This window comes from Neophocaena asiaeorientalis, unplaced genomic scaffold (assembly GCF_003031525.2).
Source record: "Neophocaena asiaeorientalis asiaeorientalis breed wild unplaced genomic scaffold, Neophocaena_asiaeorientalis_V1.1 scaffold119, whole genome shotgun sequence".
NCBI lineage: Eukaryota > Metazoa > Chordata > Mammalia > Artiodactyla > Phocoenidae > Neophocaena > Neophocaena asiaeorientalis.
This window is the reverse complement of record NW_020175821.1, coordinates 11,253,705-11,273,655: the sequence shown is the minus strand read 5'-3', so window position 1 is coordinate 11,273,655 and position 19,951 is coordinate 11,253,705. Positions and strand designations below refer to the sequence as shown.

Below are 19,951 nucleotides of genomic sequence, written 5' to 3'. Positions count from 1 at the left end.
TAACTCAAACTGACTCTAAAATTTTGGTAAACCAACAAAAATTTATATATTAAAGATTCTAGAACTAAAAAGTACCAGAAATTTGCACTGGGAGTAGGAAAGGGGAAAGAACTTCATTATTAGTGCCATGAAGAATGAGGAACTATAAAAATAAAATCTGGTAACTAAAAATATACTCTGAAAAAATGCCTATTCTTTTATCCCAATAGAAATGGCATCATCATTCATATATCATTTTTCTTATTATATAAGAGGCACTTATTGTAAAAAACAAAATGAAACAAAGCATAACAAAAATGGAAATTTTAACCTAAATAAAATATATAGATATTTCCTTGTCTTTTTCCCATGCATATATTCATTTATTCATAATACCAATATATCATACCATAGATGCATATGGTTTTGAATCCTGATTTTTCTCATTTCATTATATCACATTTCTCCATGTCTTTAAATATTCTTTCAAAGCCTAAATTTTTTTTTTTTAATTGGGGGTATAGTTGTTTTACAACGTTGTGTTAGTTTCTACTGTACAGCGAACTGAGGTGGAGTTCCCCATGCTACATAGCAGGTTCTCATTAGTTATCTATTTTATACATATTAGTGTATATATGTCAATCCCAATCTCCCAGTTCATCCCACCCACCCCCTTACCCTCTTGGTGTCCATATGTTTGTTCTCTACGTCTGTGTCTCCAAAGCCTAATTTTTATGATTTACATAATACATCATACAGATGTGTCATAATATGATTTTCCTACCCTCATTTAGATAGCTTACAATTTTTTTCAATATTACAAAAATACAACCACAAATAAATTATGCACATCTCTAGTTATTTCTTTAGGATAAACTAGATTGAGAATTACTAAGTCAAAAGGTATAAAACATTTTAAGCCTCTTGGATACATATTGCTAAACCACCCTCCAAGAAAGTTTAACAAATTGACACTTGGTCTGAGAACTCACTTTTCTGCAAGCTCATCAGCATGAGGTATCTTTTAAATGTATAAAAATATTTGCCATTTTAATAGGCTCACTGCCTCATTTTAATTTTCTTTGATAAGCAGGAGTGAACATTTTTTTCCCAGATATATATATGAAACTCTTAAAATCCTCACTAAATCAGCAAACCAATACAGTCATTTGTGCTTGTATTACATCTTACATACTCTAAATACTTCTGTAGCAGACATTACAAGGACTACCTCTGTAAATACTTTGGAAGAACTCTAGAATACATCTCATTTATATATATATATTAAAAAAAATTTTTTTTTGGCCGTGCCATGTGTGCGGCTTGCAGGATATTTGTTCCCTGACCAAGGATCGAACCCATGCCCTCTGCAGTGGAAGCTCAGAGTCCTAACCACTGGACTGCCAGGGAATTCCCATCATTTATATTTGCCTTACTCACTGAAACAGGAAACATGAGAAAAATGTTTGATGGGGGAAGATAATGAGTTTAATTTTGGTGCCAGTTAATTTGAGGTACCAGTGGAGTCACTCAGATATCCAGTAGACCATCTATATAAGGATCTAGAATACAGGACTGAAATCTGACAAGGTATAAAGATCCTAGAATTGTTTACTTGTATGATAATTCAAGCATGGGAATGGGTGAGATTAGCCATAAGAATGTATAAAAAGGAAAAGGTAGCACCCTTGTACGGAACACTGAGGAATAACATTTAAAGGATAGGCAAAAACAAGATATTATAAAGAAAACGGAGGAGTGGCCCAAGAGGTGGTAAGAAAATCAGATCAAGATGTCATGAAAGGAGGAAGTAGTTGATCATGTCAAATGCTGCTGAAAGATTAAAAGAGATGGTAATCCCTACTGCATTTAGCCACAGCTTGGTCCCACATGACCACAAGAGCATTTTCACTGGTGTTCTGGAGGCAGAAACCAGATCACAGTGAGTAGAGGCATGAATGGGAAAGAAGTAAAGACAGGTGAAGCCAAATATTTCAAGAAGTTTGGCTCTGCAAGGGAAGAGACAAAGATGTGGTATTTAGGGTAGATATTGTTTTGTTATTTAAGATAAGACAGAACTGAGCATCTCTCAATGCATTCAGGAAGGAGAGAGCAGAGAGAAAGATACAAGAAAGAGGTGACATCCTGGAAATAGTGGAGTAAAGAGCTCCAAGAATTAGTTCTTCTAAAGCAAACGAATTGGCAAAAAATGACAGAATGTTTTTTTGTAACTCTGAAATCTAATTAAACATAGCAGCCAAGGAAGTGCTAGATGAAGAGGTGGTTAAAATTCAGTAAGAAAGTGTTCTGGTGTCTTTACTTACTTGCCTACCATATCCCATTCTCCAGACTGGCAGCAGTTGAGTGAATAGCAACAGCCCGTATTTCTGATGTGGCTTGCTGGCACTGGGATGGGTGAGGGGTGGGGGAAATAGGGACCTTATTCTCAAAAAAATTGTGACTGCATTTTGACCTGTCTGATGATCAGTATCTCAGGAGAGGGACTGGCAAAGAAACTGACCTTTGTTTCACCTCCCTCAGGATGGAGCAGCTTTATAAGTAGCATCTGATGAAAGCATTTAAAGACATGCTCTACCCAAAGCTACCTGGGACAAAGGATGAAGGAAGGGCAAGGAAAAGCCTACAAATGAGGAGGCTGAAGAGGAAGATTCTTGGGGAAATAAGAGCTACCTTATATACTGGGGAATCTACAGTAAAATGCACAATCTCAGGGATGGATGCATACTCAGAAGGGATCTGTAAAGACCTTAAGCTTGTGCTTCTGGCTGATCACTGGGCCCTGTGCAAGCAGGAGGGGAAAACTAAGGCAGAGTTGTAGGCAGCCTGGCTTAGTTTGAAGGAGTGCCTCAGCTCAGAGCTAATCTGCAAAGACAAGGAGTTTTTTGTTTTTGTTTTTCTTTTTAGCTGCAGGTGTTTAGGGAAATTTCTGTCAGGTCACTGACTAACTGCTGAGATAACAGAGACTTCAGCAGCCACACACAAAAAAGAATACAGCCTTTGCAAAAACAGTTTGGAAAATTCACTAAACATATGGACAACTGCAGTCCTAAACAACCAGTACAGCAAACCCTGGGGATGGGGTAGAATCCAATTTCCAGAGTTACCACATTATAATATTAAAAATACCCAGTTTTCAACAAAAATTATAAGACATACAAAGAAACAGGAAGCTATGGCCCATTCACAGGAAAAAAAAAAAAAAAAAGAAATTGACAGAAACCATCTCTGAGGCAGTCCAGAAAAGACTTTGGACTTACCAGACAAAACTTTAAATCAATTGTCTTAAATAGCCTCAAAGAGCTCAAGGAAACCATGGATAAATAATTAAAGGAAACCAAGAGAACAACAGATGAATAAATAGAGAATATCCATAAAGGGATAAAACTTATAAAATTGAACCAAATAGAAATTCTATAGCTGTCCAGTAAAAGTACAAAAAGTACAATAGTTGAAATGAAAACCTCACTAGAGAGGTTCAATATCAGGTCTGAGCCGGCAGAAGAATAACAAACTTGAAGATAGGACAATTGCAATTATTGAATCTAAGGAGCAGGAAGAAAAATGAACAAAGTCGAAAGGACCAGTGGTATCCCATCAAGAACACCGGTATTATGGGAATCCCAGAAGAAGAGAGAAAGAAAAGAGCAGAAAGAATATTTGAAAAAATAATGGTTGGAAACTTTCCAAATCTGTTGAAAGATGTGAATCAACACATCCAAGAAGCTTAATGGATGCAGAATAAATACAAAGGGATCCACACCAACATACATTATAATCAAACTGTTGAAAGCCAAAACAGAGAATCTTGAAAGCAGCAAGAGAGAAGCAATTCAATATGAACAAAGGACTGGCAATAAGATTAACATGATTTCTCATCAGAAACCATGGAAGCCAGAAACCAATGAGATGACATATTTAAAGTGCTGAAAGGGGGGAAAAAAACACTATCAACCAAGAATTCTATATCTGGCAAAACTATCCTTCAAAATAAAGAAAAACTTAAGACATTCCCAGATAAACAAAGGCTGGATCTTCCCTGTGCTAAAGGGAGTCCTTCAGACTGAAGGAAAAGAACACTAGTTAGTAACTCAAAGCCATATGAAGCAGTAACTCCAGCAAAGGCAGCAAATACATGGGTAAATATAAAGCCAGTATTATTATAATCTTTGTTTGTAACTCCTTTTCTTTGTTTCCTGTATGATTTAAAAGAGCAATGCATGAAACAGTTATAAATCCATGTTAATGGGCAGACGATGTATAAAGATGTAATTTGTGACAACAGCAACATAAAGTAGGAATGGAGCTGTAAAAGAACAGTGTTTGTGTGCTATTGAAGCTAAGTTGGTATCAATCCAGACTAGATTGTTATAAATTTAGAATGTTAATTGTAATCTCCATGGTAACCACTAAGATGATAACTAAAAATATACAGAAAGGAAATGAGGAGTGAGTCAAACAAAACACTAGAAAAAACTCATCAAATACAAAAGAATATGACATATAGAAATCAAATGGCAAATGGCAGAAGTCCTTTCTTATCAGTAATCACTTCAAATGTAAATGGATTAAGATCACCAATTAAAAGACAGAGACTGGTAGAATGGATAAACATGATCCAATTATATAATGTCTACAAGGGACTCACTTTAGGTCCAAAGACACAAATAAATTAATAGTAAAAGGATAGAAAAAAACATTCCATACAAACAGTAACCAGAAGAGAACTGCAGTGACTATACTAATATTAAACAAAATAGACTTTAAGTCAAAACTTTTTTTTTTTTTTTTTTTACGGTATGCGGGCCTCTCACTGTTGCGGCCTCTCCCGTTGCGGAGCACAGGCTCGGGACGCGCAGGCCCAGCAGCCATGGCCCACGGGCCCAGCCGTTCAGCGGCTCCGCGGCATGTGGGATCCTCCCGGACCGGGGCACGAGCCCGCGTCCCCCGCATCGGCAGGCGGACTCCCAACCACTGCGCCACCAGGGAAGCCCTAAGTCAAAACTTTTTACCAGAGACAAAGAAGGACATTATATATTGACCAAAAAGGATTTATTCATCAAGAAGATATAATAAGCACGTATACAGGAAACAATGAGGCTCCAGAATATATGAAGCAAACACTGGCAGAGCTGAGGGGAGAACTAGACAGTTCTACAATAATATAATAGTTGAAGACTTCCATACTCCATTTGCAATAATGACTAGTACATCTACAGAAGATCAATAAGGAAACAGGATTTGAACAACACTGTAATTCAGCTAGACCTAATACACACAGAACTCAATACAGAAGAATACATATTCTTCTTAATTGCACATGGAACATTCTCCAGGATATACCATATGGTAAGCTACAAAACAAATTTCAATAAATGTATCCTCTCTGACCACAATGGAATTGATTTAGAAATGAATAACAGCAGGAAAAACTGTAAAATTCACAAATATGTGGAAATTAAACAACATTCTTAAACAACAAATGGGTCAAAGAAAACCCAAAGAAAAAATGAGAAAATGAGGTGAATGAAAACAAAATCACAACGTACCAAAACTTCTGGGATGCTCAGAGTGGAGTTCAGAGTGAAATTTATAGTTATAAATGCTTACATTAAAAAAGAAAGATCTTGGGGCTTCCCTGGTGGCGCAGTGGTTGAGAGTCCGCCTGCCGAGGCAGGGGACACGGGTTCGTGCCCCGGTCCGGGAGGATCCCACGTGCTGCGGAGCGGCTGGGCCCGTGAGCCATGGCCGTTGAGCCTGCACGTCTGGAGCCTGTGCTCTGCAGCGGGAGTAGGCCACAACGGTGAGAGGCCCACATACCGCAAGAAACAAACAAACAAAAAAGAAAGATCTTGGGGACTTCCCTGTTGGTGCAGTGGTTGGGAATCCACCTGCCAATGCAGTGGACACAGGTTCGAGCCCTGGTCTGGGAAGATCCCACATGCCGCGGACCAACTAGGCCCGTGCACCACAGCTGCTGAGCCTGCACTCTACAGCCTGTGAGCCACAACTACTGAGCCCGTGTGCCACAACTACTGAAGGCCTCATGCCTAGAGCGCATGCTCTGCAGCAAGAGAAGCCACCGCAATGAGAAGCCCGTGCACCGCAACGAAGAGCAGCCCCCGCTCACCACAACTAGAGAAAGCCTGCGCGCAGCAATGAAGACCCAATGCAGCCAAAAATAAAATAAATAAATTTAAAAAAAGAAAGATCTCAAATCAGTAACCTAACTTTATATCTTATGGAACTAGAAAAAGAAGAACAAACTAAATCCAAAGTCAGCAGAAGAAAGAAAATAATAAAGATTAGAGCAGAGATAAATGGAGAACAGGAAAACAATAGAATTAATGAAATCAAAAATTGATTCTTTGAAATGATCTATGAAATTGACAAACCTTTAGCTAAACTAAGAAAAAAGGGAGAAGGCAAAAAATAACATCAGAAATGAAAGTGGAGACACTACTACTGAACTTCTAGAAATAAAAAGGATTATAAGAGAATATTATGAACAAATGTACACCAACAAATGCTCCAACAAAATGAACAACAAAATGAAGTGTACAAATTTCTAGAAATATACAAATTACCAAAACTGAGTCAAAAAGAAATAGAAAATCTGAACAGACCTAGAACAAGTAAAGAGATTGAATCAGTAATCAAAAACCTCCCAACAAAGAAAAATCTAGGACCAGATGGCTCCATTAGTAACTACTACAAAACATTTAAAGAATTAACACCAATTCTTCTCTCCAATTCTTCCAAAAACAGGAGAGAACAACTCCTAACTCCTTCTATGACACCAGCATCCTCTGATAACAAAGCCAAAGAAACCAGAAGAAAACTACAGACCAATTTCGCTTATGAATATAAATGCAGAAATCCTCAACATATTCTAGCAAGCCAAACCAACAGTATTTTAAGAGTTATACACTATGACCAAGTGGGATTTATCCCAGGAATTCAGGGGTAGTTTAACATATAAAAATCAATCAATGCTACATTAATAAAATAAAAGGGGGAAAGAAACTACAGGATCATCTCAGTTGATGTATAAAAAGCATTTGAGGGCTTCCCTGGTGGTACAAAAAAAAAAAAAAAAAAAAAAAAAAGTATTTGACAAAATCCAATACCTTTTCATTATAAAAACCACTCAAAAATTAGGAATAGAGGGGAACTTCCTCAACACAATAAATGTAATTTACGAAAAGCTCACAGTTAACATCATAATCATAAAAGACTGAAAACTTTCTCCCTGTATTAGTTTCCTAGGGTAACAAAATACCACAAATTTAGCTAAACAACAGAAATTTATTTTCTCACAGTTCTGGAGGCTGCAAATCCTAGATCAAGGTGTCAGTAAGTGTGGTTTCTTTTGAGACCTCTCTCCTTGGCTTGCACGTGGCCACCCTCTTGCTTCCTCTTCACGTGGTTGTCCCTCTGTGCACGTGCACCCTGGTACCTCTCTGTGTGTCCAAATTTTGTCTTCTTATAAGGACATCAGGCAGTTTGCGTTAGGACCCACCATAAGGACTTCATTTTAACTTAATCATTTCTTTAAATACCCATCTCCAAATACATGTAGTTATATTTTGAGGTATGGGGATTAAGACTTCAACATACGAATTATGGAGAGACACAGTTCATCCTGTAACACTTCCCTACAATCAGGAACAAAACAAAGACACCCATTTTTACCACTGCTATTCAACACTGTACTAGCCAGAAGAAGTTCTAGCCTGAGCAACTAGGTAAAAATAAATAAAAGGCATCTAGACTGGAAAGGAAGAAGTAAAACTATTTCTGTTTGCAGACAACCTGATTCTACATATCATATACATAGAAAATCCCAAAAGAATTCACCAAAAAAGTATGATAGCTATTAAATTCAGGAAAGTTGCAGGACACAAGATCAACACACCAGTCAGTTTTGTTTCTATATACCAGCAATGAACAATCTGAAAAGAAAATTAAGGAAATAATTCTATTTACAAGAGCATCCAAAATAATAAAATATCTAGGAATAATTTTTTACATACATATAAGGTGAAAGCCTTTATGTAAAAACTACAAAACTTTGCTGAAAGAAATTAAAGAATGCCTAAGTAAATTGGAAGTCTCCATGTTTATGGACTGGAAGCTTTTCATATTGCCAAGATGGCAATAATACCCTAATTGATCTACAGATTCAATGTAATTCCTGTCAAAATTCCAATAGCCTTTTTAGAAGAAATGGAAGATCTTATCCTCAAATTTATATGGGATTGCAAGGGACCCAAGACAGTACTGAAAAAATTTGGAGAACTCGCACCTCTGATTTCAAAACTTACTACAAAGCTATGGTAATTGAACTGTGTGATACTGTCATAAGGATAGACAGTATCTGAAACAGAACTGAAAGCCCAGAAATAAACCCATACAGCCAAGGCCAACTGATTTTCAACAAGGGTGCCAAGACTATTCAGTGAAGGAAAAAACAGTCTCTTCAACAATGGTGTTGGGACAACGGGATATCTACATGCAAAGAAATAGAATTGGACTCCTCACTCACACCATATACAAAAATTAACTCAAAATGGATCAATGACCTAAATATAAGAGCCAAAACTATAAAACTCTTAAGAGAAAACATAAGGTTAAATTTTTATGACCTTGGATTTGGCAGTGGATTCTTTGGTATGATACCAAAAGCATGAGTAAAAGAAATAGATAAACTGAACTTCACCAAACTTTAAAACGTCTGTGCATCAAAGAACATTATTAAGAAAGTGAACAGGCAACTATGAAATGGGAGAAAACATACATAAACATACATCTAATATGAATCTAGTATCCAGAATATACAAGAAATTCATAATCAGTAACAAAAAAACAACCCAATCAAAAATGGGCATAGGACTTGGAAGAGATATCTCTCCAAACCAGAGATACAAATGGCCAACAAGCACATGAAAAGACGAAATGAAAATCAAAATCACAATGAGATACCACTTCATATACCACTAGGATGACTTTAATGAAAGAGACAGATAAGTGTTGATAAAGATGTGGAGAAATCAGAACCCTCAAACATTGCTGGTGGGAATGTAAAATGGTTCAGCTGCTGTGGAAAACAGTTTAGTGGTTCTTTAAAAAGTTAAACATGTATGGTTTAACATATGTAGTTGACTGGAAGGATATTTAGGACATTAATTCAATAGAGAATACAGGAGGACTAGGGATGGGATTAATTAATAAGTTAAAAAAAATTAATGAGTTCAGGTCAAGGAAACACACCATGGCAGAGTAGAAGGATGTGCTCTCACTCCCTCTTGTGAGAACACCAAAATCACAACTAGCTGCTGGACAGTCATCGACAGGAAGACACTGGAACTCACCAAAAAAGATACCCCACATCCAAAGACAAAGGAGAAGCCACAATGAGACGGTAGGAGGGGCGCAATCACAGTAAAATCAAATCCCATAACTGCTGGGTGGGTGACTCACAGGCTGGAGAACACATACCACAGAAGTCCACCCACTGGAGTGAAGGTTCTGAGCCCCACATCAGGCTTCCCAACCTGAGGGTCCGGCAACAGGAGGAGGAATTCCTAGACAATCAGACTTTGAAGCCTAGTGGGAATTGATTTGACAGGACTGGGGGAAACAGAGACTCCACTCTTGGAGGGCACACACAAAGTAGTGTGCGCATCGGGACCCAGGGGAAGGAGCAGTGACCCCAGGGGAGACTGAACCAGACCTACCTGCTAGTGTTGGATGATCAAGTGGGATTTATCCCAGGGATGCAAGGATTCTTCAGTATATGTAAATCAATCAATGTGATATACCATATTAACAAACTGAAGAATAAAAACCATATGATCATCTCAATAGATGTAGAAAATACTTTTGACAAAATTCAACACCCATTTATGATAAAAACTCTCCAAAAGGGGGCATAGAGGGAACCTACCTCAACGTAATAAAGGCCATATACGACTAACCCAGAGCAAACATCATTCTCAATGGTGAAAAACTGAAAGCATTTCCTCTGATCACGTACAAAACAAGGATGCCCACTCTCACCACTATTATTCAACATAGTTTTGGAAGTCCTAGCCACGGCAATCAGAGAAGAAAAAGAAATGAAAGGAATACAAATTGGAAAAGAAGAAGTAGAGCTGTGACTGTTTGCCGATGACATGATACTAAAAATAGATAATCTTAAAGATGCCACCAGAAAACTACTAGAGCTCTTCAATGAATTTGGTAAAGTTGCAGGATACAAAATTAATGCACAGAAATCTCTTGCATTCCTATACACAAATAATGAAAGATCAGAAAGAGAAATTAAGGAAACAATCCCATTCACCATTGCAACAAAAGGAATAAAATACCCAGGAATAAACCTACCTAAGGAGGTAAAAGACCTGTACTCAGAAAATTATAAGACACTGATGAAAGAAATCAAAGATGACACAAACAGATGGAGAGATATACCATGTTCTTGGATTGGAAGAATCAATATTGTGAAAATGACTATACTACCCAAAGCAATCTACAGATTCAATGCAATCCCTATCAAATTACCAGTGGTAGTTTAAACAGAACTAGAACGAAAACTCTTAAAATTTGTATGAAGGCACAAAAGACCCCGAATAGCCAAAGCAATCTTGAGAAAGAAAAACAGAGTTGCAGGAATTAGGCTCCCCGACTTCAGACTATACTACAAAGCTACAGTAATCAAGACAATATAGTACTGGCACAAAAACAGAGATATAGATCAATGGAACAAGATAGAAAGCCCAGAGATGAACCCACGGACCTATGGTCAACTAATGTATGACAAAGGAGGCGAGGATACACAGTGGAGAAAAGACAGTACCTTCAGTAAGTGGTGCTGGGAAAACTGGACAGCTACATGTAAAAGAATGAAATTAGAACACTCCCTAACACCATACACAAAAGTAAACTCAAAATGGATTCGAGACCTAAATGTAAGACCGGACACTATAAAACTCTTAGAGGAAAACATAGGAAGAACACTCTTTGACATAAATCACAGCAAGATCTTTTTTGACCCACCTCCTAGAGTAATGGAAATAAAAACGAAAATAAACAAATGAGTCCTAATTAAACTTAAAAGCTTTTGCACAGCAAAGGAAACCATAAACAAGATGAAAAGACAACTCTCAGAATGGGAGAAAATATTTGCAAACGAATCAACGAACAAAGGATTAATCTCCAAAATATATAAACGGCTCATGCAGTTCAATATTAAAGAAACAAACAACCCAATCCAAAAATGGGCAGAAGACCTACATAGACATTTCTGCAAAGACGGATGGCCAAGAAGCACATGAAAAGCTGCTCAACATCACTAATCATTAGAGAAATGCAAATCAAAACTACAATGAGGTATCACCTCACACCAGTTAGAATGGGCATCTACAAACAACAAATGCTGGAGAGGGTGTGGAGAAAAGGGGACCCTCTTGCACTGTTGGTGGGAATGCAAACTGACACAGCAACTATGGAGAACAGTATGGAGGTTTCTTAAAAAACTAAATATAGAGGGTTTCCCTGGTGGCACAGCAGTTGAGAGTCCACCTGCCAATGCAGGGGACACGGGTTCGTGCCCCTTTCCGGGAAGATCCCACATGCCGCGGAGCAGCTAGGCCCGTGAGCCATGGCCGCTGAGCCTGCGCGTCCAGAGCCTGTGCTCCGCAGCGGGAGAGGCCACAGCAGGGAGAGGCCCGCGTACCGCAAAAACAAACAAACAAACAAACAAACAAAAAAACCTAAATATAGACTTCAGTTTGCAGGGCAGAAGTTGAGACACAAATGTAGAGAACATACGTATGGACACCAAGGGGGGAAGGCCATGGGTGATGGGGATGGTGGGTGATTGGGATTGACGTGTATACACTGATGTGTATAAAATTGATGACTAATAAGAACCTGCTGTATAAAAAAATAAATAAAATAAAATTCAAAAAATTTTTAAAAATTAATAAGTTCAAATTTAGGATTGTTGTATGTTAGTGAGACATAAGGTAAAGATGCTGAGAAGAACTTGTAGTAATGTTGGTCAGCAAAGAATACAAGCAAGAAGGGAAAGAGAAAAGGGAATGAAATTACTGAAAAACCACTGTGTGCCAGACACTGCTAGGTATTTTATACATAGCATCTCATTTCATTCTCAAAAAACCCTATAAGGTGTCAGTGGTGGTGGTAGCCGTAATAGCAGTAATAAAATGTTTATTTAGTACTTACTATGTGCTGGCCATTATTCTAAGCACATCACATATATGAACTCATTTAATCTTCGTAGCTCTATAAATAAGGAACACTTATAGCTCTATAAATAAGGAAATAAGGTATTATCCCCATTTTACAAATGAGGAACTAAAGCACAAATGGGCAAATAACTTGTTGAAAATCACATAAGTAGTAAGTGCCAAAGCCAGAATCTGAATCCAGGCAGTTTGGCTCCAGAGATCATCATCCTCATCAGAACAGTACACAGTTTTTTCTCTTTTTAAAGCACTCTGCAAATAGAAATTGAGGTTCAGAGGTTAGGCAGCTTGCCCAAGACAGGCTATTTACCTGACTACAAAGTCCATGCCTTTTCGCTATACTACTTGTGAAGATCACCAGCATAAAGATGGTGGGCATGGATAAAACTGTTTAAGGAGAGAGTATAGAGGAGGAAAAACACCAAGTAAAGAATCTTCAAAGTTGAGAAAATTGTTAAAGGCTTATGTACATAGCTGCAACTACCGTCAAATTAAAATTTTTTGTCAACCTCAAAGGTAAATCTAAAATCAAAGATCCAAGCAAAGTGGAAGTTGATGATACTGCCTTCTCAGAGTAGCCTTCCTCTCATTATCCTGTCCTCTGAAGTTCATGGATATTTACTTACACAAATGAAGAAAGGGTTGCAAAGCACTGAATAAAAATCAAGTAAATTTCTTACTGCCATATAGGAAAATGAAGCCAAAAACAGATTTAAAAACAAAAAGAAAGATAAATAAAAATATTTTAAAAGGCTGGAGATAAAAGCAAAATCTATACCTTACTTTACAATGATGTTTTAAAAGATGTTTACAAATATAATTGGTGGAATAATGAATGTTATTGAAAATCTGATCTAATAAGCAAATCAAAGTAAAGTTAAATTTTGTTGAAAATAATAAAAATGGGTAGAATAGCAGATAAGACCAGTCTAATAGTCCAGCTTTATCTCTAACCACTCTCCTCCTAGGAATTAAACACCATCCTTGCTGGACTTCTTTTAGTTCTTCACATATACCCCATACTCTCTTGTCAAACATGCACTCATTTGCTAATTCAACAAAAACTGCTCAGCACCTACCTCGTGCTAAGCATCATGCTAGGTGATTGGATGAATGATAAACATACACCCCTTGCTCTCAAGAAGCTCATATTCTAGTAAAAGAGACAGACATGCAATAGATAGCCACAAAAGTATTTAATACAGTCATGATAAGGAAAAGTGCCAATAAGAGAAAGTGCAGGGTACATGGGAATATGTAGTAAAATGTATTCTGGAAGGTTGAGAAAGCCTTTTTCTACAGAAATGACATTTAAATTGAGACCTAAAGGATGTGCAGTAGCTCTCTGAAACAACATGGTGTACACCAGGATATGGTATTAATGAGGAATAAAAGAGGGTACATGAAGGTGATGAGGGATAGGATTAGGCTAACTCTCAGAAGATTGTAATTAACAACTGGGTAGATAGTGGAGCCATTTACTGAAACAGAGAACTCTAGTATATAAACAAGTCAATGGATAAGATCATGAATTTAATTGTGGACATGTGAGTTGAAGTACTCATGAGGTAATCAAGGGGTGATGAGTAATAGGCAGCTAGACATATAGGTTTGGGGCTCAGAACGAAAATGTGGGCTGTGGATACACATTTTAGATTATCAGTGTATATAACTGAAGTCATGGGAAGAGATCAGATAAATCACTTAGGGATATTATAGTGCAGAAAAAAGATAAGTTCCAAGCATTTAGAGGACAGAAGGATAAAAAAAACTAGACAGACTGAAACCAGCAAAGTATTGTAACAGAAGACAGTGAAAAAGAGTATTCCAAGAAGAGAGCTGTGAAATGCTGAGAGATCAAATGAGATAGAAATATTTACTCTGACTTAGAACACTTTCCCCTCTTTGGCTGGTTAAATTTACACTCATCCTTCAGGTTTCATCTGGTGATTTCTTCCAGCCAGCACTGCCAGAATTCCTAACTCTGGCTTATGTACCCATCTTATATGCCTTCTGTACATACTCCTATCATAGCATTTATCATTTTGTGTTGTAATTGTAATAGCCTATTTACTTGTCCATATCTCCACCATAATTCAAACTTGTCAAATGTATGGAAGAAGCAAGACTGTGGGTCTGGTTCAAAACTGTATCTCCCTCAAATGCAGTATTTCTCATATTTGTCTCCCATAGCTACTAGCATAGCACCTGGCAACAAGACTAGTACTCTGTAAATAGTTGCTGACATATATTTATTTAGTACCTATTAATTGCCAATCTCTGAGCTGGACGTAATGGAGGAAATAAGGCATTACTGTCAGATAAGAATCCAACCTTCAAAGAGCTTCTTTTCTGATTATATGGAGCTATATAAATGAACAAATAATAATAGTGTATTTCTTACCATGTCAGTAGTCATCACTTTTGCTACGATATGTGTTATAGTCTTTCCAAAGTCTCTTTTTCCTTTCCTACGCCTCAGAATTCTTGGAAAGAAAGGCCCATGAACTCTGAAGTTGAAAACATTTATTTATGATTAAATTAACATGAAAAAGACAACATATACCTACTTAGAAAATTAAAACTTGGTACTAAGCATCTTTGAGAAATAGGTTTCACTAATTTTAAGCTTCTTGAGAGCAATGAGCAACTTGAGAGCAATGCAACAATTGAAATATTTTAGATAACTGAGTGTTTAAAGCTTTGAATTCTAAAATCTTTTCATTTTAATGAAAATCTGCGTGCAACCCACTACAATCATCTCAACTTTTCAATACAGTAGAAATTTTCTTGATCGTACTTTCATAATCCTCTGAATTGTAGACACTTGAAGCAGCGATAGGTTGTCTGTGATACTGAGGTATAAGAATGTTTTGGGACATGCCTAATTTGAGATACTATGTTCATTTAACAGAGTGTTTTTGTTTCAAAGGTTAAGTTCTCCATAGATATAGTTGGCTGCTGGCCTCCCAGCAGAACAATTCTAGCTTCCCTCTTCATTGCTTTTTAACTGTTTGATGTTCAGCACTCTTTCTCTTCTTTCTGCTTTTCTTTACAGTTCCTGTTTCCTATCAATCATTTAAATGTCATCAAAAGAAAGGAAAAAAAAATTGAGTATAACTTTTACTGTTACTGTCAGCCAAGAGGGATACTCCTTTTTCAACATATTTACCAGTAGTCTCCTTAGGTGTAATCTTTTGGGTTCTCTGCAGCACTTTGATTATTGCTTGATGCTAATGGGATGCAGCATTAATACCAATATTTTTCAGCTTATATTTCAATTGTTAATATTTTTGTAAAGCTTAAAATTTCAGAAAACTGTTTCTAAGAATTTATGACACCAATTATTAAATTTTGAATTTTAAGATACTAGCAATGTCCTTCAAAGCAAAAGTTTCATTTAACATTTCAAAATCAAACCCATTCAGCATTTTTATACCTATTTAAGCAATTGGTTTTGATTTTGAGAGAAATACTCATATATTTTTTTCACTGTATAGCTAATTAGTAGTTGCTCAAAGAGTAAAGCATCTTACATGCAGGAAATAAGTAGTTTCTCATACAATCCTAGTTTTGAAATTAAAGGTATATGTGATTTTTAAAATTATACCTTTATTAAGGTATAATTTACATCACAGACACTCATTTTAAATGAACCATTCTATGAGGTTTCACAAATGTAAACACCCGTTTAACTCAATCATAATAATCAAGATATAGAACATTCCCATCACACTGATAAGTTCCTTCATGCATCTTTGCAGTCAATCCTCCACACCCACTCCCAGAAAACCACTGATCTGCTTTCTGTCATAGATTTCCCTTTCTTGGAAGTGTTTTTTTTGCGGTACGGGGGCTTCTCACTGTTGTGGCCTCTCCCGTTGCGGAGCACAGGCTCCGGACGCGCAGGCTCAGCGGCCATGGCTCACGGGCGCAGCCGCCTCGCGGCAGGCATGTGGGATCTTCCCGGACTGGGGCATGAACCCGTGTCCCCTGCATCAGCAGGCGGACTCTCAACCACTGCGCCACCAGGGAAGCCCCCTTTCTTGGAATTTTTAAATGGAATTTTAAAATGGAATATGCTATGTACTCTCTTGTATCTGGCTTTTTTCAGTCAGACTATTTTGAGATCCATCATGTTATTTTGTGTATCAGCAATTTATTTCTTTATAGCGCAGAGCAGTATTTCATTATAGGATTTTCTACATACAAGCATGTCATCTGCAAGTACAGATAATTTTACTTTTCCCTTTCTGATCTGGATGACTTTTATTTCTTTTTCTTGCCTACTGGTCTGGCTAGAAACTCTAGTACAATTGAATACAAGAACGGACATACTTGTCTTGTTCCTGATCTTAGGCAGGGAAATATCTATTCTTTCATCAGTAAGTATGATGTTAATTATAGGTTTTTCATAGATGGTCTCAAACAGGTTGGGAAAGATCCATGCTATTCCAAGCTTTTTGAGATTTTTTGTTGTGAAAGAGTGTTGAATTTTGTCAAATGATTTTTCTATAACAATTGAGATGATAATATGGCTTTATTGTGTATTACATTGATTTATTTTCATATTTTAAACCAACTTTGCATTCCTGGGATAAACTCCACTTGTCATAATGTATGATTCTTTTTATATGTTGCTAGACTCAGTTTGTTAAAGTATTACTGAGGATTTTGCATCTATATTTATACGGGATAGTTTATGTAGTTTTCTTGTTATGTCTTTCTATAGTTTTAGTATCAGGGTGATTGATAGTGGCCTCATAGAATGAGTTAGGGAGGTGTTCCCTTCTCTTTTTATTTTCTGGAAGAGTTTGTTAAAAAAAAAAAAAAATTGGTGTTAATTCTTTAAATGTTTGGTAGAATTCACCAGTGAAGATATCTGGTCCTTGGCTTTTCTTTGTGGATAGTTTTTAAATTTGCTAATTCAATCTCCCTACTTGCTATAGGTCCATTCAAATTTTCTGTTTCTGTTTGAGTCAGTTTTGGTAGATTGTGTCCATTTGATCTAGGCTATCTAATGTGTTGGCATATAATTGCTCATACTATTCCTTAATTATCCTTTTTATTTCTGTTCATATTTTCATATTTTCAACTTATTTGGGTAAATACCAATGGTTTGAATAAGTTTAGCTTTTAAGAAACTATCAAACCATCTTCAAAAGAGGCTATACTACTCTGTATTCCCATAAATAATGAGCGTTCCTATTGCTCCACATCCTTGTCAGCAATTGGTATTGTCAGGTTTTTGCTTTGTTTTGTTTGTTTAGCCATTCTAATAGGTTATAATGAGATCTCATTTTAATTTGTAATTCCCCAATGACAAATGATGTTGAGCATCTTTTTTAAATTTATTGATTTATTTATTTTTGGCTGTGTTGGGTCTTCATTGCTGCGTGTGGGCTTTCTCTAGTTGCAGCGAGCGGAGTCTACTCTTTGCTGCGGTGCGCGGGCTTATCATGGTGGCTTCTCTTGTTGTGGAGCATGGGCTCTGGGCACGCAAGCTTCAGTAGTTGTGGCACGCGGGCTCAGTATTTGTGGCTCACAGGCTCTAGAGCGCAGGACCAGTAGTTGTGGCACACGGGCTTAGTTGCTCCATGGCATGTGGGATCTTCCCGGACCAGGGACTGAACCTGTGTCCCCTGCATTTGCAGGCAGATTCTTAACCACTGCGCCACCAGGGAAGTCCCTCGAGCATCTTTTTATATGCTTATTTACCATTTACCATCTATATATTTTCTTTGGTAAGGTGTCTGTTTAAGTCCTTTTCCCATTTTTAATTGGGTTATTTGCTACTTATGAATGAATTTTAAGAGATCTATCTATATCTATCTATCTGTATATCAGATATGTCTCTTTTTTTTTTGGCCACACCACATGCCATGCAGGATCTTAGTTCCTGACCAGGTATTAAACTCGTGCCCACTGCAGTGGAAGCGCAGAGTCCTGACCACTGGACTGCCAGGGAATTCCCCTAGATACAAATCTTTTATGAGATATGTGCTTTGCAAATATTTTCTCCAAATCTATGGCTAATCTTTTCATTCCCTTAACAGTGTCTTTCACAGAGCAGAAGTTTTTCATTTTAATGAAGTCTAATTCATCATCTTTTTCTCTCATGGATCATACTTTTGGTGTTGTATATAAAAACTCATTGCCAAACCCAAAGTCACATAGATTTTCTTCTGTTTTATTCTAGAAGTCTTAGTTTGTTTACATTTAGGTCTACGGATCACTGTGAGTTAATTTTTTGTGAAAGGTGTAAGAGAAAATATTCTTGCCTTATTCCTAGAGGGAAAGCATATAGTTTCTCACCAGTGAGTATGATGTTAGCTGTAGAGTTTTTGTAATGTTCTTTTTCAATAAGAGGAATTCTCCTCTAGATCTATTATTATTATTGCTTGATCTATCAACTACTGAAAAAGGGATGCTGAAGTCTCCAACTATAATAGTGGATTTGTCTATTTGTCCTTGCATTTCTATCAGTTTTTGCCTCACATACTTTGATTCTCTGTTGTTGGGTGCATACACAAATTAAGGATTGTCATGTCTTCTTGGAAAATCAAACCATTTATCATTATGCAATTCCTGATAATTTTACTGGTTCTGAAAGCCTACTTTGTCTGAAATTAATATAGCTACTCCAGCTTTTTAATGGTTGTGTTAGCATGAAGTATCTTTCTCTAACCTTTTCCTTTGAACATTTCTAAGCCTTTATGTTTAAAGTGGGTTTCTTGTAGATGACATATGGTTGAATCTTGTCTTTTTATCCACTTTGACAATCTCTTATCTTTTGATTTATGTATTTAGATCATTCACATTTAAAGTAATTATTGAGGGACTTCCCTGGTGATCCAGTGGCTAAGACTCCGTGTTCCCAATGCCAGGGGCCTGGGTTCAATGCCAGGTCTGGGAACTAGATCCCACACGCTGCAACTAAGAGGTCGCATGCCACAACTAAAGACCCCACGTGCCACAACTAAAAAGATCCTGCGTGCCACAACTAGGACGCAGCACAGCCAAATAAATAAAAATAAATATTTTTAAAAATAAATTATTGATATCATTAAGTTAATATCTACTACACTTGCAACAGTTTTCTATTTGTTGTACCTCCTTTTTGTCTCTAGTTTTAGCTGAGCATTTAGTAATTCCATTTTATCTTCCCTCTTAGCATATCAATTATTTTAAAAAGTTTTTTTAGTGTTTGCCCTATAGATGGCAATATACGTTTTAAACTAAGTCCACCATCAAATAACACTATACTACTTCATGTATAGTACAGGTACCTTTTAACAGAGTTTTCCCATTTTTTTCCCTCCTATCCCTATGATATTACTGTCACTTATTTAACCAATCCATAAACAATTACCACCCAATACCATCATAACTACTATTACTTTAAATAGTTATCTTTTAGATTGATAGAGATCTATTGAGAATAAGAAAAAGAAAAGATTTTATCTTCATTTATTCCTCCTCCAAAGCTCTTCTTTTGTAAGTAGATCTGAGTTTCTGACCTTTAATAATTTTTCTTCTCCCTGAAGAACTTCCGTTAGCCTTTCTTGCAAGGCCAATCTACTGGTGACAAATTCCTTTGGTTTTTGTTAGTTTGCTCTTCTTTTTTTTTTTTTTTTTTTTTGGCTTGGGAATAATTTTCCCTCTTTTTTTTAAAGGTT

General features: G+C 36.9%; 1 protein-coding gene across 1 annotated transcript in view; it reads right to left on the bottom strand.

The window, feature by feature from the left end:
• The window catches only part of SHCBP1L (SHC binding and spindle associated 1 like), a 40,563-nt gene that overhangs the window by 4,263 nt on the left and 16,349 nt on the right, over nt 1-19,951 (bottom strand). The window contains exon 6 of the mRNA XM_024732612.1: nt 14,677-14,782. Coding sequence (XP_024588380.1) covers nt 14,677-14,782 — 106 coding nt within the window. The remainder of the gene's footprint in view (nt 1-14,676; nt 14,783-19,951) is intronic.